Raw genomic sequence first — 24,541 nt, forward strand, 5'->3', positions numbered from 1 at the left:
TGCAGGGCCCTTAGCTTTGTCAATGATCCCACTCATCCATCCAACAATCTTTTTGAGCCCCTACCATCAGGCAGAAGGTCAAGAACTGTTGGAAGGATAAACAGATTCTTCCCCCAGGCCATATGGCTACAGAACTCCCTGCCACCAGCCAGATCTCATGACATATGAGGCACCTGTAGCATTATACTGTTTTCTTTTTAACTTGTATCGTATATGCACCTTATTATTTGTTAATTTATTTGTGGTAATATTACTTTATGTGTTATGTGTGTGAATTATGTCTACTGCATTGTGTGGTATACATGTGTGTGGTTGAATGACAATAAACTTGAACTTAGAATGGAAATGCAGATTACAGTTAGAAAAGAAGCAAATACATTTCACTATGGGTTAAATGTGAAGTGAGATATTTGAGGAAAAGTAAATTTATTATCAAAGTACACATATATGTCACCATATACAACACTAAGATTCATTTTCTTGCAGGCATATTAAATAAATCCATAATAGAATAATAACCAAAATAGAATCAATGAAAGACCTCACCAAATTGGGCATTCAACTAGTGTGCAAAAACAACAAACTGTGCAATTACAAAAAGAAAGGAATAATAATAATAATAAATAAATAAGCAATAAGTATTAAAACATGAGATGAAGAGTCCTTGAAAGTGAGTCCATAGATTGTGGGAACATTTCAATGCTGGGGCAAGTGAAGTTGAGTAAAGATATCCCATTTGGTTCAACAGCCTGATAGCTGAGGGGTAATAACTGTTCTTGAACCTGGTGGTGTGAGTCCTGAGGCTCCTGTACATTCTTCCTGATGGCTGCAGCAAGAAGAGAGCATGTCCTGGGTGGTGGGGGTCCCTGATGATGGATGCTGCTTTCCTGTGGTAATGCTCCGTGAAGATGTGCTCAATGGTGGGGAGGGATGGACTGGGCCATATCCACTACTTTTTGTAGGATTTCCTGTTCAAGGGCATTGGTGTTTCCACTCCAGGCTGTGATGAAGCCAGTTGATATACTCTCCATCACACATCTAGAGAAGTTTGTCAAAGTTACAGATGTCATGCCGAATCTTTGCAAACTCCAAAGGAAGTAGAGGCGCTGTCGTGATTTCTTCATAATGGCACTTACGTGCTAGGCCCGGGACAAGTCCTCCAAAATGGTAACAGCTAGGAATTTAAAGTTGCTGACCCTCTCCTCCTTTGATCCTCCGATGAGGACTGGCTCATGGACTGCTGGCTTCCTCCTCCTGAAGTCAATAATCAGCTCCTTGGTCTTGCTGACATTGAGTAAGAGATTGTTGTTGTAGCACCACTCAGCCAGATTTTCAATCTCCCTCCGATATGCTGATTCGTCACCACCTTTGATTCACCCAACGACAGTGGTGTCATCAGCAAACTTGAATTTGATATTGGAGCTGTGCTTATCCACACAGTCATAAGTGTAAAGTGAGTAGAGCAGGGGGCTAAGTACACATCCCTACAGTGTTCCTGTGCTGGTAGAGATTGTGAGGAAATGTTGTTACCAATCCAAACTGACTGGGGTCTGCAAGTGAGGAAATCGAAGATCAGGTATAAAACTTCTTAGAAGTGAAGAAGAAAAGGGTGACTAAGTGGAGCAAATATACAGCCTAGGAAGTGGAACTGAGGATTGAAAAATATGAAATTAGAGGGGAAAAGAGATTGTGATCTTTATATACAGGGCAGCAAGTACAAAACAAGGATGTGATGATGAACTTGTCCCAGAATAGATTAGTTAGTGTTGTGTAAATTGAACAATTTTGGAATTTCATTTAAAGAATGTGAGAACTACTGCATAAATCCGAAGGTAGAAAAGCCTCTTTCTGATCCCTGAGGTGTGGGATGAACAACTAATGTTCCAATTAATGTTCAGCTCGCAACAGTGTGGAGAGCTGAATGCCCTGTGTGTGCTTCTTTACAGTACACAAGGGACTGAGAGGCCTATTCCTGTTTTTTCATACGGTTAGGGAAGTGAACTAACTCCACTTGTGCCTCTCTAAGAGACTTGTGTGGCGGAATGGCCTATTCTCCATTTTCATAGCAGCAATGGGCTGAATGGCCTACTTGTTACAGTGAAATAGACTGAAGGACTCTCCTATTGTTCCAATGCAGAAGGCTCAAGAGCTCAACAGTCTTTGCCTCTCTCTCAAGGTGCAAAATAGACTCCACTTGTTATTCTGTAATTCATTATGATAGTACCACAAAGGGCAGGATTTCTTTGGATCAGAAGTTTACTTGAAGGTCTACAGAAGTCATTGAAAATTATGCAATCTACAGGGATAAACAATAGATGAGACAATAGCAAAAAGGACAGGAAATCTAAGATGATTGCAAGCTCTCGCCTACAAAAACTGAAGTGACATCTGGTTGTTGTCTCCCTAGTGGAAGGAGTCCTGATGAAGGGTCTCGGCCTGAAACAGTGACTGTTTTTTCCCCTCCATAGATACTGTCTGACCTGTTGAGTTCCTCCAGCATTTTGTGTGTGCTCCTGAAGATTTCCAGCATTTGCAAAATCTCTTGTGCTTATTCATTGTCTAGGTCTGGATGTGATTATTGGCACTCTGCTAAGGTCACCATTGTTGTAGGACTGCACCCAAACTGAGGAGCAGAAGAACAGAATTCTAGGACACCAGTTACCATGCAACCAAAGATTTTATGGTCCACACGTGCCACCTCTATAGCCAATAAAAAAAATCAGAGCTGAGCACAAGATAGGCATTATAATTGACACAAAGACAGTGAGACACTACTGAGAATTCTGGCGGTGCCTGAGTTCAGAGGCAGTTTCAGGTCGGCAGTAACCTACAACGCATTTCTTGCTGAGAACATAATACACCTGCCAAGGGCATTCGAAAATTGTACTGTAAATAAAGTAAGGAACCAGGATGGACAAGGATGGAGATCAATTAACATTAGTAAGCTTTCTTTGTGTGTCCGTTGATCTGTGGGCGTAAACTGAGTTGGCTCCGCTCTCTCCATGCCTTGTACTTGTGACTACTCTTCCTCCAGGCAAACTTGGCAATATTCACCATGAAGACCCAGGACACCATGTACATAGCAACTCCTCCCAGCTTCACAATTGGGAGGGGCACAGGGGAAGATAGCTCACAGTACAACAGCCTGGCTCCCACCCCAATCCGCACACTGGAAAACAGCACAACAAAAAGGAAGTCCACAGCATCTCCCAGCAAGGTGTGGTAATATCCAGCTTCTCTGAGAAACCAGCGGGTCTGGAGGAACGGATTGGTAATTTCACTACCGAAGATGACTGCGTTGACCTCCGTAGCTGAGTGCTCCAAAGCTAACACCATGATGATGCCCAGAATACTGAGGCTGTGGTGAGACAACATCACCAGACCTTCCGTTTGGAAATAGACGCACCAGCACATATCAAATATAAAATAGCCCAGCGACAGGCACAGCACTCGAGTCTGGAGCTGTGTGTTTGGAGACCCTAAAAAACATAAATGCAGGTTGCATTTAACCCTTTCAGGTTCAATACCAAATTATTTCCATTGACCAACTCTTTCTAAGACAAAATTGATATTTCCAACACTTAACAGTGTTTCTCATTCCAATTAGTTCTTTTCTTTTGGCTTATACCACCTGTAATTAAGTTTTAAATAAACAAAAAAAAAGCAAAATTATGAGCTTGCTGGAAATCTGAATTAAAAAGTGAAATGCTGGAAATACTCAGTAATGTCTTTGAGGAGTGAAATAGAATTTGTGTTTCAGTCAATAACTTTCTATTGGAACTGTGTGGAGAGCTTGCAGCCCTTTGAACTAATGGACTGTAATACCAAGGACAACAGCAATGCACTATGGAGCTTCTGTGAGGGGTACCTTGAGAAAAAACACTATGACTGCAGCAGCAGATAGAGGGAGAGACCGCTTCCACAATGATGAGACCAAACACCAGTTGCCTCAGTAAAGCAGCCAACATAATTGAAATTTCTTTTCTTCCCCACCCCCCCCCCCGACCCCCTGGAGCAGATAGAGAGTCTAGTGACATAGTGTCATGACAACAACCTTTCCCACAATGTCAACAAAACTAAAGAGCTGATCATTGACCTTAGGAAAGGGTGGGGCACATGCTCCTGTTAATATCAACAGTGCTGAGGTCACGAGGGTTGGAGGCTACAAGTCTCTAGGAGTGAGCCTATCCTGCTCCAACCACATGACACGATGGCCAAGAAAGTGTACCAATACCTCACCTTCCTCAGAAGGCTAAGGAAATTTGGAATGTCCCTATTGATCCTCACCAATTTTTATCAATGTACCACAGATAGCATCCTATCCAGATACACCGGTCAAGATGACGCCAGCGAACAATGTTTCCTCAGGCAACATCTTCCAGATAGTCCACCAAACTGTTTCTTTCACCTCTCCTGCATCTCCTTTATGTTTTAAATGTGTTTCTGCTACTGTTAGAGCCTGTGATCTACAATTTGAAGAACGGTTGAGCGATCTGCCGCTTTGCTGTCTCTGAGAATATTCCAGGAGGCGAGCGACCTCGAGGCCTAGAAGCCCACTATCAACTTCATCTTTCGCCAATCTTACCAATTAAAGCACGAAGAAAGACTGAAACACTGAGGTGAGTGCTGTTGAAGAAAGGTGTCTGTGTGTAAAGGTCTCTCGATCGCTGCTCCCGAGGGAAGGCTCCTGTGATTGAATTCTCTATCTCTTTCTCTCCCCCCCTCTATGCTGCTGGAGGATGATACTAAAGTTCTGGACCTGTGATTTACGATTAGACTGTAGTTCATTTGGACTCTTTCAGTTTTATGTTTTTATATTCTTTCTTGTTGCCATTTGTGCGATTGGTTTGGTTTTTTTTGGTGCATGCAGAGGGTTTGATGTTCTTGTTGCCACTTGCACGATTTGTTTTTTTGCGCACGGAGAGGGTTTGATATTCTTGTTGCCGTTTGCGCGATTTGGGTTTTTTTGCATGTGGGGAGGGTTTAATGCTCTTGTTGCCGTTTGCGCAATTTGTTTTTTTACATGTGGGAAGAGTTTGATGCTGTTGCTGCCATTTGCTGTGTGTGTGTGTTGATGCTTTTCTTTGAAACATTTCCATGGCTGTCTGGAGGAGACGAACCTCGGAGTTGTATACTGCATCCATTCTTTGATAATAAATGTTCCTTGAACCTTGAACTATAGTTTGGTACGGCAACTGCTCTGTCTGAGACGGCAAGATACTGCAGAGAGTTGTGGACAGAGCTTAGTACATCACGGAAACCAGCCTCCCCTCCATAGACCCTGTGCCTTGGTAAATCAGCCAGCATAATCAAAGATACCACCCACCCCGGACATTCTCTCTTTTCCCCTCTCCCATTGGGCAGAAGATACAAAAGCCTGAAAGCATGTACTGCCAAGCTCAAGGACAGCTTCTGTACTACTGCTATAAGACAATTATACTATAAAATGCACTCTAATTTGTCATGGCCTTGCACTTTCCTGTCTCCCTGCACTTTCTCTGTAACTGTGAAATGATATTCTGCAATATTATCGATTTTCCCTTATACTACCTCAACGTAACTGTTGTGATGAAATGATCTGTATGGATGGCGTGGAAAACAAAGTTTTTCATTGTACCTAAGTACACATGACAGTAATAAACCATTTACCACCCAAGAACACTCAGCATGAAGCTAAACCCCCCACAACATATAAAAGGGGAAAATCAGAGGCACGTTACCTCACACTGTTCCTACGTACTCTGACCTCCTCCTCTCACACCACTGTAAAATCTTCCTTTCTCACCCTGTGTGCAATAAAACATTCTCAGAAAGCAACCTTCATCACCTGACACAGCCCACACACGCTCTAACACTGTCACTTCACACTACTCCCACAAGTCATGACTTGGCCACCCAAGGAGCATCAACAAAGCTTTGGTCATTCTCCCTCAGGGGAGAAATAGGAAGAAATCTCCAAGAGACTGGTAAATTCACCTTTAGATAAACAAATGCATAATTCCCACCCAAGTATGTGTTCAATTACTTTGTTGCTTGACCTCTTTATTCCACTGCACTGTGATTATGTCTATTATTCCCTTGTCTCAGTCAACAATCCCAGCATTGCTGGCAACATCACCAAAGCATTCTCAGAAAGCAAAGCATGCCAGTTATGTTCATACTCTGGAGATTAGCTGTTTGTCAGCTCTTGATTTTCCTCAGAGGGACTCCTGACACGTCAAACAAAAGTGAATCATTTTGTTCACAGACAGGAGAACAGCAGCAGAAACTTCGAAACAGGACTTGCAATATTGCAAATGCAACCTTAATTTTTATGAGAGCATGATTAAAGACATCTATGACCCTGTCATCCCTGGGTTAGTCCATTTCAGAAATCAAAGTGCAGGCCTTGACTCAGCATCCTCCTGAGTGATTTATGTGGAACCTAATTCTTGCTCTCTAGGGTTAGCAAAGGCAAATATGATGTTGTCAAATGCACTACTGGGTACAGATCTTGCAACAAGGCAAACCAGTCACGCATTGACTGCAAATGCCCTAGGTCCAGGAGTCATTCAAACCAAACAATACTAGTATAGATTATGACCACGAGCCAGACTGTAGAACTGCCTGTCTGTCAGCAGCACAGAGCTAGTCTGTGATTGACTCCATCCAGCATGTTAATTTTAGAATGTAACACTGTAATAATCTCCCCCTAACTGCATCGTATCCCAGAACTCACCTGGATGATTAAAGGGCCAAGGCCCATCTATAAATCCAACGTATCCAGAGAGACAGACAATGAGAATGCCGTGAACAAGTGTTACCAAGCGACAGTTCCACTCGTAGCTGCGATAGTGGTTTAGCTGACAGAAGAAGACATAGAGTGACACCCAGCAAATCAAACTGCAAAGCACCAGGAGCAGGGGCGCAGCCATCTCACTAGAAAGAAAGAAAATATTATTACACGTACACAGGTACAATCAGGTGCTGAGTTAGGGGCATGGTTGGACTATGAAGTTAGAGATTTGTTCACAATGTGCATTTATGTCCACCAGAGTCACCAAAACCAGCAGGAGACAGTATTTAGGCAGTAACAATGCCAAGCTGAAAGTCAGTTCCCACTCATCTAGGACACAACTTACTTACTGCCTGTTACACCACTGGCATTCAGGGCAGCAATGAAGGTCCTCCATCTCTGGTGGTGTTCTGGGTTTCTTTCATCATGTCAATAACTTCCTCTTGGTTTTCACTACGGTCAGTCATGCAAGTCCCAGGTGGAGACTCAGGTATACTGTTGCACTTATATGTAGAAGGATTCTTCATCACTGGTTTCCATAACAATTTTTACCATTCAGGGTTATTAGCCCTGAGCTGTACCCCTGACCTGGAGGATTGGTGGACCACTCTTAGTCTGTCCTCTACCCTTTGACCTGTTTGGCATGGGTGACCCAACCAACAGCCAAAGCATAAAGCCCTGATATAACATAACTCCAGGTCACTGAGGTGTGCAAGCCTCCAAACCACGACAAGGTTGTAGTCCTCATGGAGGCAGCTAGGATACAAGGATTGACAAAAAAGGACTTTCTTACTAGTTACAGATTTGACAATGACTCATCCAGATTCATAAATCCCTTAAGGTCAGTTCCACAACAATAGTATTCTGAGGAGAGCAATCAAAAATCCTTCAGACTAGTGTTCAAAGTTCATTCTTATTCAGGAAAGAGGTGTGCTAAGGTAACAGTTCAACAAAGCTCGCACTAGGGGCAGCTTCCAACTTCATGGTGCATGTGCACTCCAGACAATTGCAAGGAGAGTTCTTGAGCAATGTCAAATGAACTCCTTGATTACATTACAGGACACAACTTGATCCCATATATCTAGATGTGTGCATTCTTGGCAAATCTGTTTATTAATGCCCATTCCTAGTTGACAGGATAATGATGCACTCATTCTTGAGCTGTAGCAGATTATCTTGTTAGGAGCATAACATTGTTAAAAACAGCAGGAGACCATTTATTCCCTCAATCCATTTCTAGTGAACTGCTTCTCCAATCCATCCACCCAACTTTACTGTTTGCCCCTCAGACACTCTTATCTTTTTTGGGAATATTTGTGGGATAATCCAGGGGCACGTGGCCAAGTGGTTAAGGCATTCGACTAGCAGCCTGAAGGTCATGAGTTCGAGGCTCAGCCGAGACAGCGTGTCGTGTCCTTGAGCAAGGCACTTAACCACACAGTGCTCTGCGACGACACTGGTGCCAAGCTGTATCGGCCCTTGCCCTTCCCTTGGACAACATCGGTGTTGTGGAGAGGGGAGACTTGCAGCATGGGCAACTGCCGGTCTTCCATACAAACTTGCCCAGGCCTGTGCCCTGGAGAGTGAAGACTTTCCAGGCACAGATCCATGGTCTCGCAAGACTAGCAGATGCCTTAAATACAGGGGCACAAATTTAACAACAAAGTTACCAATGAATTCAACAAGGAAATAAGCTACAATGTGGAACTCATTGCCAGGAGAAATGGTTGAGGTTAATAGTTTCCAAATCACAAACAAGAGAATATCTGCAGATGCTGGAAATCCGATCAACACACACACAAAATGCTGGAGAGACTCAGCAGGCCAGGCAGCATCTATAGAAAAAAGTACAGTTGACATTTCGGGCTGAAACCCTTCAGCAGGACTGGGGGGAAAAAGCTGAGGAGTAGATTTAGAAGGTGAGGGGAGGGAGGAGAGAACCACTAGGTGATAGGTGAAATCTGGAGGGGGAGCTGGGAAGTTGATTGGTGAATGAGACAGAAGGATATGGAAGAAAGAAAAAGGGGAGAGGAGCACCAGAGAGAGGCAAAACGCGGGCAAGTTGATGAGGTGAGAGAGGGAAAAGGGGTTGGGAAATGGAGAAGCCGGCGGGGGGGGGGGGGGATATTACTGGAAGTTTGAGAAATTAATGTTCATGCCATTGGGTTGCAGGCTACCCAAAAGAAATATAAAGTGTTCCTCCAATCTGAGTGTAGAAATATAAGGTGTTGTTCCTCCAACCTGAGTGTGGCTTCATCACGACAGTGGAGGAGGCCATGGATGGACATATCGGAATGGGAATGGGAAATGGAATTAAAACGAGTGGCCACTGGGAAATCCCACTTGTTCTGGTGGACGGATCGTAGGTGCTCAGCAAAGCCGTCTCCCAATCTACGTCAAGTCTCACTGGTGTACAGGAAGCCACACTGCGAGCACCGAACACAGTAAATGAGCCCAACAGACTCACAGGTGAAGTGTCACCTCACCTGGAAGGACTGTTTGGGGCCCTGAATGGTAGTGAGGGAGGAGGTGTAGGGGCAGGTGTAGCACTTGTTCCGCTTGCAAGGATAAGTGCCAGGAGGGAGATCAGTGGGGAGGGACGAATGGACAAGGGAGTCACGTACAGAGCGATCCCTGCGGAAAGTGGGGGGTGAGGGAAAGATGTGCTTAGTGGTGGGATCCCGATGGAGGTGGCAGAAGTTTCGGAGGATTATGTGCTGGATGCAGAGGCTGGTGGGGTGGTAGGCGAGGACAAAAGGAACCCTATCCCTGGTAGGGTGGTGGGAGGATGGGGTAAGAACAGAGGGGCATGAGATGGAAGAGATGTGGTTGAGGGCAGCGTTGATGGTGGAGGAAGGGAAGCCCCTTTCTTTGAAAAAGGAGGACATCTTCTTCATTCCAGAAAGGAAAGCTTCATCCTGAGGGCAGATGTGGTGAAAATGGAAGAATTGAGAAAAGGAGATGGCACTTTTACAAGTAGTAGGTTAATAGTTTGGATGATTTCTAAAGGAAACAAGATTAGTACATGAGAAAAAAGGAATATAGAAAGATGTGAGATGAAGCAAATGGAAAGGAAGGAGACTCAGGTATAGACACCACAGACAATTGGCTAACTGACCTCTTTCTCGAAGTTCAAAGAAAATTTATTTATCAAAATACATACATATTACCATACACGACAGTGAGATTAATTTTCTTGCAGTTATTTACAGAGAAAAAGAAATACAATAGGATTTTATGAAAAACTATAAATAAACAAAGACTGACAAACACCAAGGTGTAAATGAAGGCAAACTGTGAAAATAAAAATAATACTGAGAACATAACTTGAAAGTGAGTCTGTAGGTCATAGAATCAGTTTAGAGTAGCAGTGAATGAAGTTATCCATGCTGGTTCAGGAACCTGGTGTTTGAAGGGTAATAACTATTCCTAAACCTGGAAGTCTATGCTGATTATTTTATGTAACTGCTTTTCCTGATCTCACTCCTAATGGTCTCACTCTAATTTTATGATCATCATGATGAAATCTGGTCTACTATCTTGTTTGTTCCAAAGTCTGTTGTTTTGAAAACAGCCCATGCAAATCTCTAGAAATATATTGCTATTACAACCTGCAGTCTTCTGTCTTCTCATGAAAATTTAAATCTTCTATTATAATTCCTTTATCTTCATTACAAGCTTTTCTTATCTCAATATTTATGCATCACTACTGCCCGGAGTCTATAGACAACTCCCTCCAGATATCTGTGTTCTTTGCCATTTCTGCTCTCAGGAAAACAACTTGATTAGTCTGTCATTAGTCCTCAGTCCCAGTACAACTTCCATTTCCTTGTTACTGTAAATACATTATCTAGAAGAAACAGATTTCATACAACCTTTAATCCATGTGTCCTGTGACTCCCATAAGGAAAGATGTGAAATTGAGGCCAGTTTCTAGCTTTTGGTTGGTGTAAATCAGACCCTTGCGTTAAGTCCTGTTTATCTGCTGTACTTGGTAATTTAGTGATCACTGGCTCTGGGGCTTAGAATAGAAGCAATTCTAATACTCATCTTACACACTTTACTGTGTCAATCTTACTTACTGCATTAGCGCTGTCGCATTTACTAAAATCAGAATGGGATTAAAGCCCACCTCGGTGTCTGTCCCTGCCATAGCGTCAGCCTCAATCTGATTCCTCAATCCTTTAAAATAAACAACAAGCCATTTAGCTCAACTATTTTGTGTTGGTATCTCGTTGCACCTTTCTCTCTCAGCATTTGATAAATATTTCTATTTTTTTCCCACTTTTGCAATGCTTAGTTTTAGGAAGTTTCTAAGCTATTTAGCTCAACCACTTCCTGTGGTGGTAAGATCCACATTTTAACTATATCCTGAGTTATGAAATTTCACTTATTTCCTCATTATTTATAAGCAACTATAATGTACAGTAGTTATGGCTTTTTTAATTTCATGATTCCCCCATATGGAAACATTGCCTCTGATTCAACTTTGCCCATTTACTTCATCACTTTAAGCACTTCTACTGAGTTACCTCTTGTGTTGGAGAGGCAAGAGACTGCAGATGCTGGAATCTGGAGCAGCAATCTGCTGGGGGAACCCTGGTCAAGCAGCATTTGTAGGAGGAAAAGAATTGTTGAGAATTTGGGGTCGACACACTGCATCACGACTCACCTCTTGAGTTTTGCCTCCTCCAAAGGAAAGAAGCTGTTCAGTCTTTACCAGCAGCTGCAATCTTCTGATTTTGGTTTCTTTCTTGTAAATCATTCTTGCACTTTTCCATATTTTTAACAGAGAATAGAGACCAAGACGGTGCACAGTACTCAAAGAAAGGTCTCAGCAGAGTCCTATGGAGGTGTAGTATAATTTTGCTACTCATGAATTTTCTTCTGGAAGAAAAAGTTCATAGTAATTTGTTAACAAATGTAACTGCTTTGTTCTCCTTTGTTGCTCTAGCTGACAAGGTGAAGGAGAATCCGAAGGGCTTCTACAGATATGGGGGTTGATGCTTTGCAGCTGCTTGTGCATGGGAGGGGGGAGCTGGGGGGGGCTTTGGGGTTCTAACATTTAACTGTCATTCATTCTTTGGGGCACTCCTCTGTTTTCATGGATGTTTGTGAAGAAAAAGAATTTCAGGATGTACATTGTATACATTTCTCTGACATTAAATGTACCAACTGAAACCTATTGCTATTTTAATAGCAAAAGGACAAAATTGGTCCTCCTCAAAGAGTGGTAAACTATGCAAGGAGTTGAAAGAGATGGGGGAGATCTTAAGTGGATTTTTTGCATCTGCATTTACTCTAGAGATGGACACAGAGTCCCTGGACCCTATACAGATCACAGAGGAGGAGGTGTTTGCTGTCTTGAGGCAAATTAGGGTGGATAAATCCCCAGGGCCTGACAGTATGTTCCTGTGGACCCTGTGGGAGGCTAGTGCTGAAATTGCAGGGGCTCCATCAAATATATTTAAAACATCCTTAGCCACAGGTGAAGTGCCAGAGGATTGGAGGATAATGTTCCACTGTTTAAGAAAGGCTCTAAGAATAAGCCAGGAAATTATATGCCAATGAGCTTGACATCAATAGTGCGAAAGTTATTGGAAGGCATTCTTAAGGGCCAGATATATATGTATTTGGATGGACAGGGACTGATTAGGGATAGTCAATATGGCTTTGTGTGTAGAAAGTCGTAAAGTTTTTCAAGGAAGTTACCAGGAAAGTTGATGAAGGTTAAGTTGTGGATGTTGCCTACATGGACTTTGACAAGGTCCTGCATGAGAGCTTGGTCAAGAAAGTTCATTCACCTGGCATTCAGGATGAGATAGTAAACTGGATTAGATGTTGGTTTTACAGGAGAGGCCAGAGAGTGGTAGTAGATGGTTGTCTCTCTGACTGGAAGCCTGTGACTAGTGGCGTACCGCAGGGATCGGTAATGGCTCCATTGGTGTTTGTCATCTATATCAATGATAATGTGGTAAATGGGATCAGCAAATTTGTGGATGACACCAAGATTGGGTGTGTACTGGATAGCGAGGTAGACTATCAAAGCTTGCAGCGAGATCTGAACCAGCTGGATAAATGGGCTGAAAAATAGCAGATGGAAATTAATGCAGACAAGTATGAGGTTTTTCACTTTTGGAGGACCAACCAGGGTAGGTCTTATACAGTGAGCAGTGGAGAAGAAGGATCTAGGAAAACAGATTCCATAATTCCTTGAAAGTGATAACACAGATACATAGGATCATCAGGAGAGCTTTTGGCACATTAGCCTTCATAAATCAATATATTGAGTACAGGCAATGGGATGTTATGTTGAAATTGAATAAGATGTTGGTGAAGCCTAATTTGGAGTATTGTGTCCAGTTTTGGCCAACCACTCCACAGGAACGATATAAATAAAATTGAAAGAGTGCAGAGAAAATTTACAAGGATATTGCTGGGAGGACCTGAGTTATAGGGAAAGGTTGAATAGGTTAGGACTCCCCTAGAACATAAAAGATTGCTGGGAGATTGGATAAAGGTATACAAAATTATGAAGGGGATAGATAGGGTAAATGCAAGCAGGCTTGAGATTACAACCAGAGATCATGGGTTAATGGTAAAAGGTGAAATGTCTAAGAGGAACACAAGGAGGAACTTCTTCACTCAGAGGGTGGCGAGAGTGTGGAATGAGCTGCCAGTGCAGGTGGTGGATGCGAGGTCGATTTCAACATTTAAGAGAAATTTGGATAGGTACATAGATGGTAGGGGTGTGGAGAGCTAGGGTCCAGGTGTAAGCCGATGGGACTAGGCAGATTAATAGTTCAGCACAGACTAGATGGGCTGAAGGGTCTGTTTCTGTGCTGTAGTGTTGTATGACTCTTCTATGGCTCTATAAAAGTTGGCAGAACATTGTGGGCCGAAGGGCCTATACAATACTGCAACATTGTATGTTCTATATTAACATGTCCCTATCCCTGCAACCATGTCAGTAAATCTTTTTATATCCTCTCCAAAAGCATATGGATGGGAAAACATGAAATACAGGAAACAAAATTAGAAGCAATACTCTGGTCATGGCCAAACCAGTATTTTATAAGGAATACTATATTCTGTATCTCTATTTGTGAAGCTAGGATCTTGCACACTTTTAGTCCCATTCTTATCCTGCCTGTTACCTTAAAAGTTTTTTTAATACCTCTTAAAGATTAGCATTGTTTGTCAGATGTACATTGAAACATACAATGAAATCAAATCAGTGATGGTGTGTTAGGGGCAGCTCACAAGTCCCGTCACACTTCCAGTGCATGCCCACAGCTCACTAACCCTAAACGTACACGTGGTTGTGGGGAGAACACATAAACTCCTTACAGACAGTGGCGGGATTGAACTCCTATCAATGATCGCTGGCACTATTTTTTTTACCAAAATATACCTTAAAAAATAAAATTATGTACAATAAACCATTCAATGACTGTCAATCCTTTACAGATGTTTCCATTATGGTCTATATATATCCACACTTTTGGCCACCCACGTGGCACTCCAGTTGTTCACCTTACCACACCATTGTTGAGGGGTATACTCCCCACCACCTGACCTCTCCCACTCCCGTGGGAGAAGAACCCTATACTGTGGTCCTTCCCCACCGGGCCCTTGCGGTGGCTGCACCGAGTTTCAGTGCGTCCCTCAGCACATACTCCTGCAGCCGAGAATGTGCCAGTCGGCAGCATTCTCCCACGGACATCTCCATGTGCTGGTAGATCACCAAGTTTCGGGCCGACCAAAGAGCGTGTTTACCGAGTTGATGATCTGCCAGCAGCACCGGATGTTGGTCTCCGGGTGCGTCCCCGGGAACAGTCCGTAGATCAGAGTCCTCTGTTACGCAGCTGCTGGAGATGAAACGTGACACTAGCCCATCCATCCTCCTCCACACCTTCTCTGCAAACTCGCAGTGTGCAAAGAGGTGGGTCACAGACTCCTCCTCACTGCAGTTCTCCCGTGAGCAGCGGGGTGTGGAGACGATGTTCCGGGCGTACAGGAGGGATCTGACTGGGAGGGCCCCTCTCACCGCCAGCCAGGCGAGGTCCTGGTGCCTGTTGGTGAGATCTGGCGATGAGGCATTTTGCCAGATGTACTGGATGGTCTGCTCAAGGAACCACCCCACTGTGTCCATCACGTCCTTCTCCTGCAGTGCCTGCAGGATATTATGTGCCGACCACTGCCTGATGGCCCTGTGGTCAAAGGCGTTGTCCTGGAAGAACTTTTCTACGAAGGACAGGTATGGCGGCAACAACCAGCTGACTGGGGTGTTGTGCGGGAGTGGAGCCAGACCCATCCTTCGTAGCCAGGGCGACAGGTAGAACCTGGCCACATAGTGGTACTTGGTGCCCACATATATGGGTTCTACATATAACCTGATGCAGCCACACACGAAGCTGGCCATCAGGGTGAGGGCGACATTGGGGACGTTCTTGCCCCCATTGTCCAGGGACTTGTGCATGACGGTCCATCTGACCCGCTCCATCTTGGATCCCCAGACGAATCTGAAGACAGCTCAGGTGATTTCCGAGCTGTAGGAGCAGGGGACGGGCCACACCTGCACCAAGTACAGCAGCCCTGAGAGCACCTCACACCTGATGACCAGGTTCTTGCCCGTTATCGATAGGGAGTGCCCTCCCCACAGTCCTAGTTTCTGTTTCACCTTGGCAGTCCGCTCCTGCCAGTACTTGTTGCAAGCCTCGGCCCCTCCGAACCAGATCCCCAACAACTTCACGTGGTCAGACCTGATGGTGAAGGGGACAACTGGATCGGTCAGGCCAGTTGCCGAAGAGCATGGATCGCTGGCACTATAAAGCATTGTGCTAACCACTACATAAATATGCTGCCCTGTAAACATGCTGTATACACCCAGATCCCTTTAGTCCTGCACCACATTTATATTGTGACCTTAACGTTACCTCTTCTCATTCTTCCTACCAAAATGTATCTCTCTGCACTTTTAAGTAGTAAGTTTCAATTCCTCCTTTTTGGCATGTAGCATTGTTAGAAAGACCAGCTATACTGCTTTCAAGAGGGATTATGGTGAGCAATCTTCTACCAGCAGTGTTTCTCATTAAGGTATTCTGGCATAGCTGTTAGGTAAAGAGATCCAGGACTTAGGCCCAGCAGTGATGAAGGAATCTATTTCCAGGTTAGGATCACACACAAAATGCTGGAGGAACTCAGCAGCCAGGCAGCATCTATGGAAAAGTGTAAGCACTCAGCATTTTGGACCGAGACCCTTTATCAGGACTGGGAAAAAAAATGAGGAGTCAGAGTAAGAGAGTGGGGGAAGGGAGGAAGAAATGCAAGGTGATAGGTGAAGATGGGAAGGGGGGTGAAGCAAAGAACTGGGAAGTTGGTTTATGAAAGAGATACAGAGCTGGAGAAGGGGGAATCTGATAAGAGAAGTCAGAAGGCCATGGAAGAAAGAAAAGGGGGAGAAGCACCAGAAGGAGGGAAATGATAGGCTGGTAAGGAGATAAGGTGAGAGGGATATGGGTATGGGGAATGGTGAAGTGGAGGTGGGGCATTACCGGAAATTCAAGAAATCGATGCTCATGTCATCAGGTTGGAGGCTACCCAGACGGAATATAAGGTGTTACTCTGCCAACCTGAGTGGGGCCTCATTGCAATAGTAGAGGAGGCTCTGGACTGACATGTCAGAATAGGAATGGGAAGTGGAATTAAAATGAGTGGCCGCTGGGAGATCCTGTTTTTTCTGACGCACAGAGCATAGGTGCCAATCTACATCAGGTCTCAACCAACATACAGGAGGCCACACTGGGAGCACCAGATACAGTATATGACCCAGACTCACAAGGGAAGTGTCGCCTAACCTGCAAGGATTGCTTATGGCCCTGAATGGTAGTGAGGGAGGAGGTGTTGCACTTGTGCTGCTTGCAAGGGTAAGTGCCAGGAGGGAGATCAGTGGGGAGGGATGAATGGACAAGGGAGTCGCATAGCAAGCTATCCCTGTGGAAAGCAGAAAGTGGGAGGAGGGCAAGATGTGCTTGGTGATGGGATCCCGGTGGAGATGGCGGAAGTTACGGAGGATTACATGCTGGACGCAGAGATTGGTGGGGTGGTACGAGATGACAAAAGGAATCCTATCCCTGGTGGGGTGGCGGGAAGAAGGATGAGAGTAGACATGCACGAAATGGAAGAGATGCTATTGATGGTGGAGGAAGGGTTAGGATGGTGTGTGATCTGGAGAATGTGTACACGATGGCCTTTGAAGTACCTGAGGCTCTTGTACATTGGTGGTAGAAGTAAAGCATTTGGGATGTGCTATTGGAGTAGCCTGTGAAGGTATTTTGTACAGTACTATGCAAAAGTCTTAGGCACATTTATATAGCTGGGGTACCCGAGACTTTTGCACAGGCTCTATATGTCAATGTGGAGCAGAGAGCCAGTTTGCAAACCTGGTGGGAGGAAAGAATGTTGGGAATGGCGAGGGTGGCATGTGGGACAGGTGGCAGAGGAGTGCCGGGGCAGAGGGTGGCATGGGTACAGACACACCAGTCCTGAGACACCAGGCAAGGTCATTTGATTCCAAACAATTGTTTTATTGATGATTACAGAATGTCTCTCTGGTGCTTCCTCCTCCCCCCCACTTCCCCTTTTCCCAACGATGATTTCCCCTCTCCCTGCCCCCGCCCCTTTCCCACTCTCAGTCCACAATACATACCATATCAGAATCATCTCATGAATTTTTTTTTGACAGCAGCAGTATAGTGCAATACATAAAATTACCACATTATTGCACAAAAGTCTTTGGCATCCTTACCATATATTTGTACCCAAGACTTTTGCACAGCACTGTAAATGACAATGTTTAGGACGGTGGATGGGGTGCCAATCAAGAAAACTATCTTTTCCTTGGATGGCACCGAATTTCTTGAGCATTGTTGCAACTCCAATTATTCATTAACTTGATATTACTTGGGGGGCTCCCAGCCTGCTTTATAGAAGTCTAATCCAGCTGACATCTTCTTAGGCTATTCTCTTCCTCCTCACAATTGACTGTGCCTACTCTCCACAACCGATAATGTTCTTCAGTATAGTGTTGAAAACAGGAAATGCAACAGTGAATTTACACACAACAATATCCCACTGTTCTTTAAAACAAATCCATGGGACCTTCCACCTGAGAACATAGGTGGGGTGTCAACACTGTAATAGTAGCAACAGGTTTCATAGGGTTATCAGCCTAATTGTTTTGTGTTGAATCTTCTTCTTCTACTTCTTGTTGTTTGGCAGTCACTTGCATTAGAGGAAGACTTACTTTCATTGTCCTTTAGTGTGTTATGAGGTGGCCAATAAGGTCAATGTGGGAATCAGACTTTTCCATTGACAGGACAGGAGAAGGCTGATGGGCAGTTAGGCCAATAGTTTGTGTGAGATTGAATTTACAATGTTCTAACTCAGAGCTGAGAATGTAACTAACTGAACTGCAGCTGCTCTCCATTTTTTATACTGTTTTACCTCTTCCTTAAGGTTGTTAGAGCCAGTGATGGTAGTGGGGATAAGCTCCCACTACCTATTAAATGCTCCTAATGGCGTGCTCCTCAAATAGCCTCTGACAACCAAGTCCAGCTCCTGGCCTTCACATGTGCCTTAGCTACTAAGCCCGGCAGAACCGTTTCTACTGTCAGGAGAAGGGGCAAAGGCAGGTTACTGGTGTCAGTAATCAGACGCTTCGGGCAGATGGGGCTTGTCAGCTGTGGTTGGCAGCTCATCTTGGAGAAGGAAGACTCTGATTTCAAACCTCCACTGCCTTGTGGCTATACCCACTCATGGGGAAGGATTCGGGAGTAAGCCCTGAGGGAAAAATCCAGAACTGGAGTCCCAAAGGCAGTCCTGCATTGAGTTCGATGTTGACTGGTAACTCTTGCGATGCTGTTGGTACCAAACTGTATTGGCCTCTGCTGTTCCTTTGGGTTCATCAGGTGCGTGGAGAGGGGGAGCTTGCCACATGGGCAGCAGCTGGCTCTCCATATCGTACTGCCCAGGCTTGTGCACCTAGACAGCTAGGATGCAATACCCATGTTCAACTCTGACCAACAAAGGCTTTAGATACCTCTTCAAAGAATTCAATCAGGTCAGAGAAGCAAGAACTGAACTTTTGGAATCCATACCTCCACCTTTCAATACAGTATGTTCTACATATCTAGATATTTTCCTATTGCTTTCTTTAATAAAGAGTCCAGTATTTTCTCATTGTATTTCATAGCCTCAGACTTTTAAGATCTGTTCCATTTCACAGGCTTCCATACTCTTTTGCTGCTTTTTCCTACACCCAGTGTCCCTCGCCTTCACCAACCCACTGCTCACATTTACTAGCATTCCATTGCCTCACCTTTCCTTTGTGCTTTATTATAATGGTCTCCTTTACCAAATGTTGTTATCCCCCTTCCATCTTCCTTCACTTTGCACTCTCCTCCTTGTCCTGATAACACAATGGCACAGTATATAGCGATGAGCACAATCGCTTTACAGTGCCAGCAGTAAGATCAGGGTTCAATTCTCCCTGTGACCTGTATGAGTTTCCTCCGGGTGCTCCGGTTTCCTCCCACATTCCAAAGACATACCGTTTAGTGAGTTGTGGGCATGCTAAGTTGGCGCCAGAAGCGTGGCAACACTTGTGGGCAGTTCTGCACTGGCAGGATGCTCAGCACAATCCTCGCATATTTGATTTGACATAACCAACAGAATTCACAATCTTTCGATGTAAATTTGACAAATAAAGGTAATCTTAACTCCTCCTACTCCCAACGTACCTCTCCTTGTTGGCCCCTTCTTTCTGCCCCAACTCATGATGCCCCCTCCTATATCAAATAGCTCCCAAACCCTACCAAGCTGTTCCCCATTGTCCTACATTTGCCTAAATATATACACCATTCTAAAGTACCTCTCCCTCCCAAACCAGTAGCCCAAATCTTCTCGTTCAAAATTATAACCCCCTTCCCATTGTCCCATCCACGGCAACGATTCCTGTTGACCCTCCCCTACCTTGTTTCCGTTCTCCCCCTTCCACTACTGACCCTTTTTCCTACCTTTACGGACAACTCTCCTCCCTTGCAGATCATGTTACTGCCTATTATAATCCCCTTTCCTCTTTGACAACGTTACTCCTCCTCTCCAGCCGGTCATCGACTTTTCCACCGATGCGGCCCTGGTACACATTCGCCACCCGTTCTTCCAAACCCATCAGGAATCAGCACCAGCGCACCTTCAGGAGGCTGTGATTACCATGGCAACTGCCGAGACGATTGACGGGAAGCCACACCCCCTCTCTCCCAGGGCCCCACCTCGCCTGAGCGCCTACCCCGCCTACAGTCACTGGGGACGCGGCGTCGCCGCTCCTTGGCGTACTCTTCGTTCGGAACTGACGCCGACTCACCGACGTTTGCAGTCGCTGCTTCTCATAGCGGCGCCGTTTGATCCGGCGAACTCCGGCAGCAGCGTCATCGACAGAAGGCCTATGGGCCGGAGGATGTCAGTTTGCAAAGGGGGCGCTGCTGGGACGAGATCCGGGGAGGGCGGGGTTTGCTTGTTGGTGCAGGAGGATATCGGGGACGGGGTGTGTCGGGACGGAACTGAAGTCAGCAGAGCTTCGATGAAGGGGTGGGACTAAATACCCAGGGGCAGGGCTAGGAGGGGGTGGAGACTTCTTGTGGGATCTGGGCGAATTCCAGGGTACACGCTCGTCTATGGGAATGATCCACGGATTGAGTTTGTACAAGGGACAAACCATGGGCGTGACTTCTTTTCAGGGGCATTGGACTGGGTGTCTGCAACGGGGGGAGTATGGCTTGCGAGCTGGGCTGAGTGAGTGGAGAAGGCTGTTGTTTTGAGGAACAGCGGTTATAGTTGCGGCTACCCTGTATTTAACCACATCCTATTGTTGAATTCCGGTCTCTAATCCGGTTTGACGTCAATCCTAAGAAAGCTGAGACGAGACGCCGCGTTATAATTCATTCTTAGCTTTAATAAAAACTTTATTACACGAAACGTACAAAGTTGAAGGCAGGTGTCCCGACCACTGAGGCAGAGTCTTACAAATAATCAAAAGCTACCTCCACACATCGTCCACAAAACCCCATCTCACACAAAATTATTTAGATATCGAGTCCTCAAATATTTGAGGCTATTTGAAATACATTACTAGTTTGCTAATTCCCTCAACTCCTTTCAGCAATGATAGACGTACTCATATTCGGCCTTAGCATGTAAATCACATCAGCCTAAAGTATTTTAGTCAAGACTTCACATGATTTAGCAACACAGCAACGTCATAAATAACATGTAGAATTCAGAAGGAAAAATAAATAAAAACGGGATGGACAGAATGTTATAACATTGATTACATCTGTTTTGTTTTCTTCAGGCAGACCAATACTTCAGTGCAATTCCAGATGGCAAGTCAGGGCCTACCTTCAAACTGAGACTGAAGAACATAAAACGAAGAACTTCTATTTGCCCCATCCCATAGCTCACTTCTGCAATCTATTCCCATTTTCCTTGGGCTTTAACACCCCAAATTCTATTTTATGCTACTGTCTTAAGTATTTAGCTATTTTCTCTGGAGGGCACAAGTTATTCTATGGGTCTGGTTATTTTGGCTTGTACTGCCATTTCTTATCATTTAATCCATACTGCTTCTCACATATAAAATCCCCTATTCTTCTCTCCTTTATGCTTTCTTTCTTGCTGTATCTTAAAGCATTATGGAGTTCTGTTGAAAGTTAACAATCTGAACTGCTACATCTGTTTCTTTTTCTTCAGGGATGTTGCCTTGAACTTTTATTTCATTAAGTTCACTTCCAATTCATCAACTGCTTTAAAAAAACACAGATATCCAACATGAGCAGCATTTTCTTTAATGTTTTTGGATCCTTTTCAAGTTGGACTTCTAAAACAAAACTAGTAATCACAGAAATGAGCTAAACCGTTCCCTTCCTTTGCACTTACAAATCGCATTTAGGTTGAACTGTTGATGCTACCTCCAATGGTATTATTGGACATACTCAATAAAAAGTAGTAAGTACGTTATTCTTGGCATAGCTGCGCAGATATACGTTATGGTTTCAAATACCACACATGAAGCAGTTTAATATTTTGAAATATGGCCTCATATTCAATTTCAGACCAAATAAAACAAAACATACCTCAAGCAGCTGTGGTGTCCTTATCAACCTCTCTGTTAACATTACCAAATATAGATTATATGCTTATACCACTGTTTGAGAGATACTACTGTATATGCATTTAGCTTCCCTGATACAACAGTGACTGCACATAAAAATGCATAACTGGCTGTAAAGCCAATTGAAACAGTTTAAGTTTTATACATATGAAAGTCCCTCTTTTACATTCTTGTCACTTTACTAAGAACAAGATGCAATCCGTTGAAGTTCTGAGATCTGAAACACTCTTCCATCACTTGATTGTTTCCTTAGATAGACCGACTGTCAAACTATCCAGAATATTATACTTTGTTAATGCAATACCCACTCTGTTGTATCTGGTGTTTATGTATTGCAGCAGTTCTAATCCTCAACCACAGTCATTTTATCCTCAATCATGGTCTATGTAATGAGTATAAATTAGTGGTTATGTATGATAATATAATGTACTTTGGTTAAGGCACGGATTAAGTAGCTTTTGATTTTCACTGAAATCACAAATTTAATGTAACTGGAATGTAAAATTTACATTAATTTAAAAAACTCAGGAAATTACAAGAAGATGCCCTAAAAGTAATAATAAGTATCACTTTTTATGGATAATGTGACCAATTAATTAACTTTTGGAACGTGTTTAACATGGGAATGTTGAAAATATTCCTCAATATTGAACACAGGATAGAAGAGGAAGTAGAATTGGAAAATATAACCTGTAAGCAGAGTTAATAAGGTCAAAGCAGATATTTGTATGAACTATCTTTTACTTAAGGCTGTTGTGGCACAATTTGTAATCAAGAAGCCTGCATTCTCTAATCAACAAATAGATAATGATACCATACACATTTTGATGGGATATCAGAACAACTGGGCAGATCTAGGTTGTCACCCATTTTCTAATATTCTCTCAGATTTGTTTCTATTGCCCCAGAATTTAGTTGAGGAGCAGGCTCACAATATTGCCAAGATTATTGCCGAGGCCCAGAGCCAAACAGTTTAAAGCAGTTCAGCAGTTTAGAGGGTTGTGAGCAACAATCCCAGACATTATAAAGATGGATTACAGGGTTAAAAGAACTGTCTTTTTGCTACACACAATCTTGAATTATACATACATTAATGCAATTAAAAAGCCTAATATTAAGCAAACACGGAGGTTCAGCTCCCATTATTCTTTTGACCAGTATCTATAGCATGAATGCAAGATGCTCACACAACTACTGGCCAGTCAGAATGGAGTCACAGAAAAAGAGGGGCCAGCGGTACGGTGAATATTAAGTTTAATTGGAAGTAAAATAACATCCTGCTAATGGAAACAGAAATGGGCCTGTAAATGCTTCCTAACATCTAGGGAGTCAGGTCTCATGTACAGTGAAAGATTCATGGTAACATTATTGCAACTTGCACAAAAAGAGGCACTATAATAAATCCACTGGATAGAGATCAGAATGGCAGAAGGTTGCAGTTTAATGCTTCATTAGCTTTGATTGGCAGTGAAGAGAACATATTGAAGGCAGCACAACACTCAGTCCATTGGACCATTGTTACTAAATTGCAATGTTTATATTCTCATTGCAAAACTTCTAAAACTTTTGCATTAAATGTTGTCTCTGAGTAATGCATGTTTTCCATTGTCCACTCTCACTGTGCACCTGTACAGTGCAAAATGTAGCTGAGGATTGAAGAAGTGGCTGATCAGAAAGTGAAATCCCAGAACTTTCAGTGTAGAAATGAGGGACTATTCCACCAGAATCGTGAGCTGCAAAACAAAAGTCAATAGTCAGTTGCTAGCAGAACACTTTGTTGCCTCCAGCACAGAATCAAAAGGTAACCGAGTCAAAAGGTATCTGCCGAGACCAGGCCACAATCTCTGCTAGAACTGTGTTATTGAGGGGGGAGAGGCAACTGAGCAACTGCAATCATTCCGTACTTGACATTTCTACAAAGGCTTACAACGTATTATGAGGATAGGTTGAGCAAGCTAGGGCTTTTCTCCCTGGAGTGAAGGAGGGCAAGAGGTGACTTGATAGACGTATACAGGATGATAAAAGTCAGAGAATTTTTCCTAGGGCAGAAATGCTAATATGAGGGGGCATAATTTTAAGGTAATTGGAGGAAAGTACAAGGGAAATGTCAGGGGCAAGTTTTTCTTTTACACAAAGAATAGTGAGTTCACTCCAAGGGTGGTGCTAGAGACAGATATAATAGGAGCATTTAAGAAACCCTCAGATAGACACATGGATGATAGCAAAGTGGAGGCCTATTTAGGAGGGAAGGGACTAGATTGATGGTAGAGTTGGTTAAAAGGTTGGCACAACATTGTGGGTGGAGGGGCCTGTTATGGTCTATGTGGCATGTGGTCTGTCTGTGGTTGAAAACCTAACACTAAATGTGGGATTGTAACTCAGTACAAAACTGAAAAAAAAATATCTATAGGCTTGAGAAGTTAAAAAGGATATTTATTTGCCTTTGCAGGTTCACATTGGCTACTTGGTTCCCATTTCTTGATCAATCTGCAGTTAACTCCCTTTGCTAGGAATTGAGATGATCATGAAGCAAC

The 24,541-nt window shown here is 43.7% G+C and overlaps 2 protein-coding genes across 4 annotated transcripts in view; both read right to left on the reverse strand.

Moving 5' to 3' along the window:
• Positions 1-376: 376 nt before the first annotated feature.
• Positions 377-11,586, reverse strand: tlcd5b (TLC domain containing 5b). Its single transcript, XM_063038252.1, has 3 exons — positions 11,448-11,586; positions 6,719-6,918; positions 377-3,479 (listed from the first exon to the last, which is right to left on the reverse strand). The coding sequence occupies exons 2-3, from the start codon at positions 6,912-6,914 to the stop codon at positions 2,938-2,940; spliced, it is 738 nt and encodes a 245-aa protein (XP_062894322.1). The 5' UTR covers positions 6,915-6,918; positions 11,448-11,586; the 3' UTR covers positions 377-2,937.
• A 9,226-nt stretch (positions 11,587-20,812) lies between these two features.
• Positions 20,813-24,541, reverse strand: part of pou2f3 (POU class 2 homeobox 3) — a 41,780-nt gene continuing 38,051 nt past the window's right edge. For all 3 annotated transcript variants that reach the window (XM_063038250.1, XM_063038251.1, XM_063038249.1), the window contains one exon: positions 20,813-23,740. In XM_063038250.1, coding sequence (XP_062894320.1) covers positions 23,701-23,740 — 40 coding nt within the window. In that variant the 3' untranslated portion in view covers positions 20,813-23,700. The remainder of the gene's footprint in view (positions 23,741-24,541) is intronic.

This window comes from Mobula hypostoma, chromosome X2 (genome assembly GCF_963921235.1).
Source record: "Mobula hypostoma chromosome X2, sMobHyp1.1, whole genome shotgun sequence".
In the NCBI taxonomy this organism is placed as follows: domain Eukaryota; kingdom Metazoa; phylum Chordata; class Chondrichthyes; order Myliobatiformes; family Myliobatidae; genus Mobula; species Mobula hypostoma.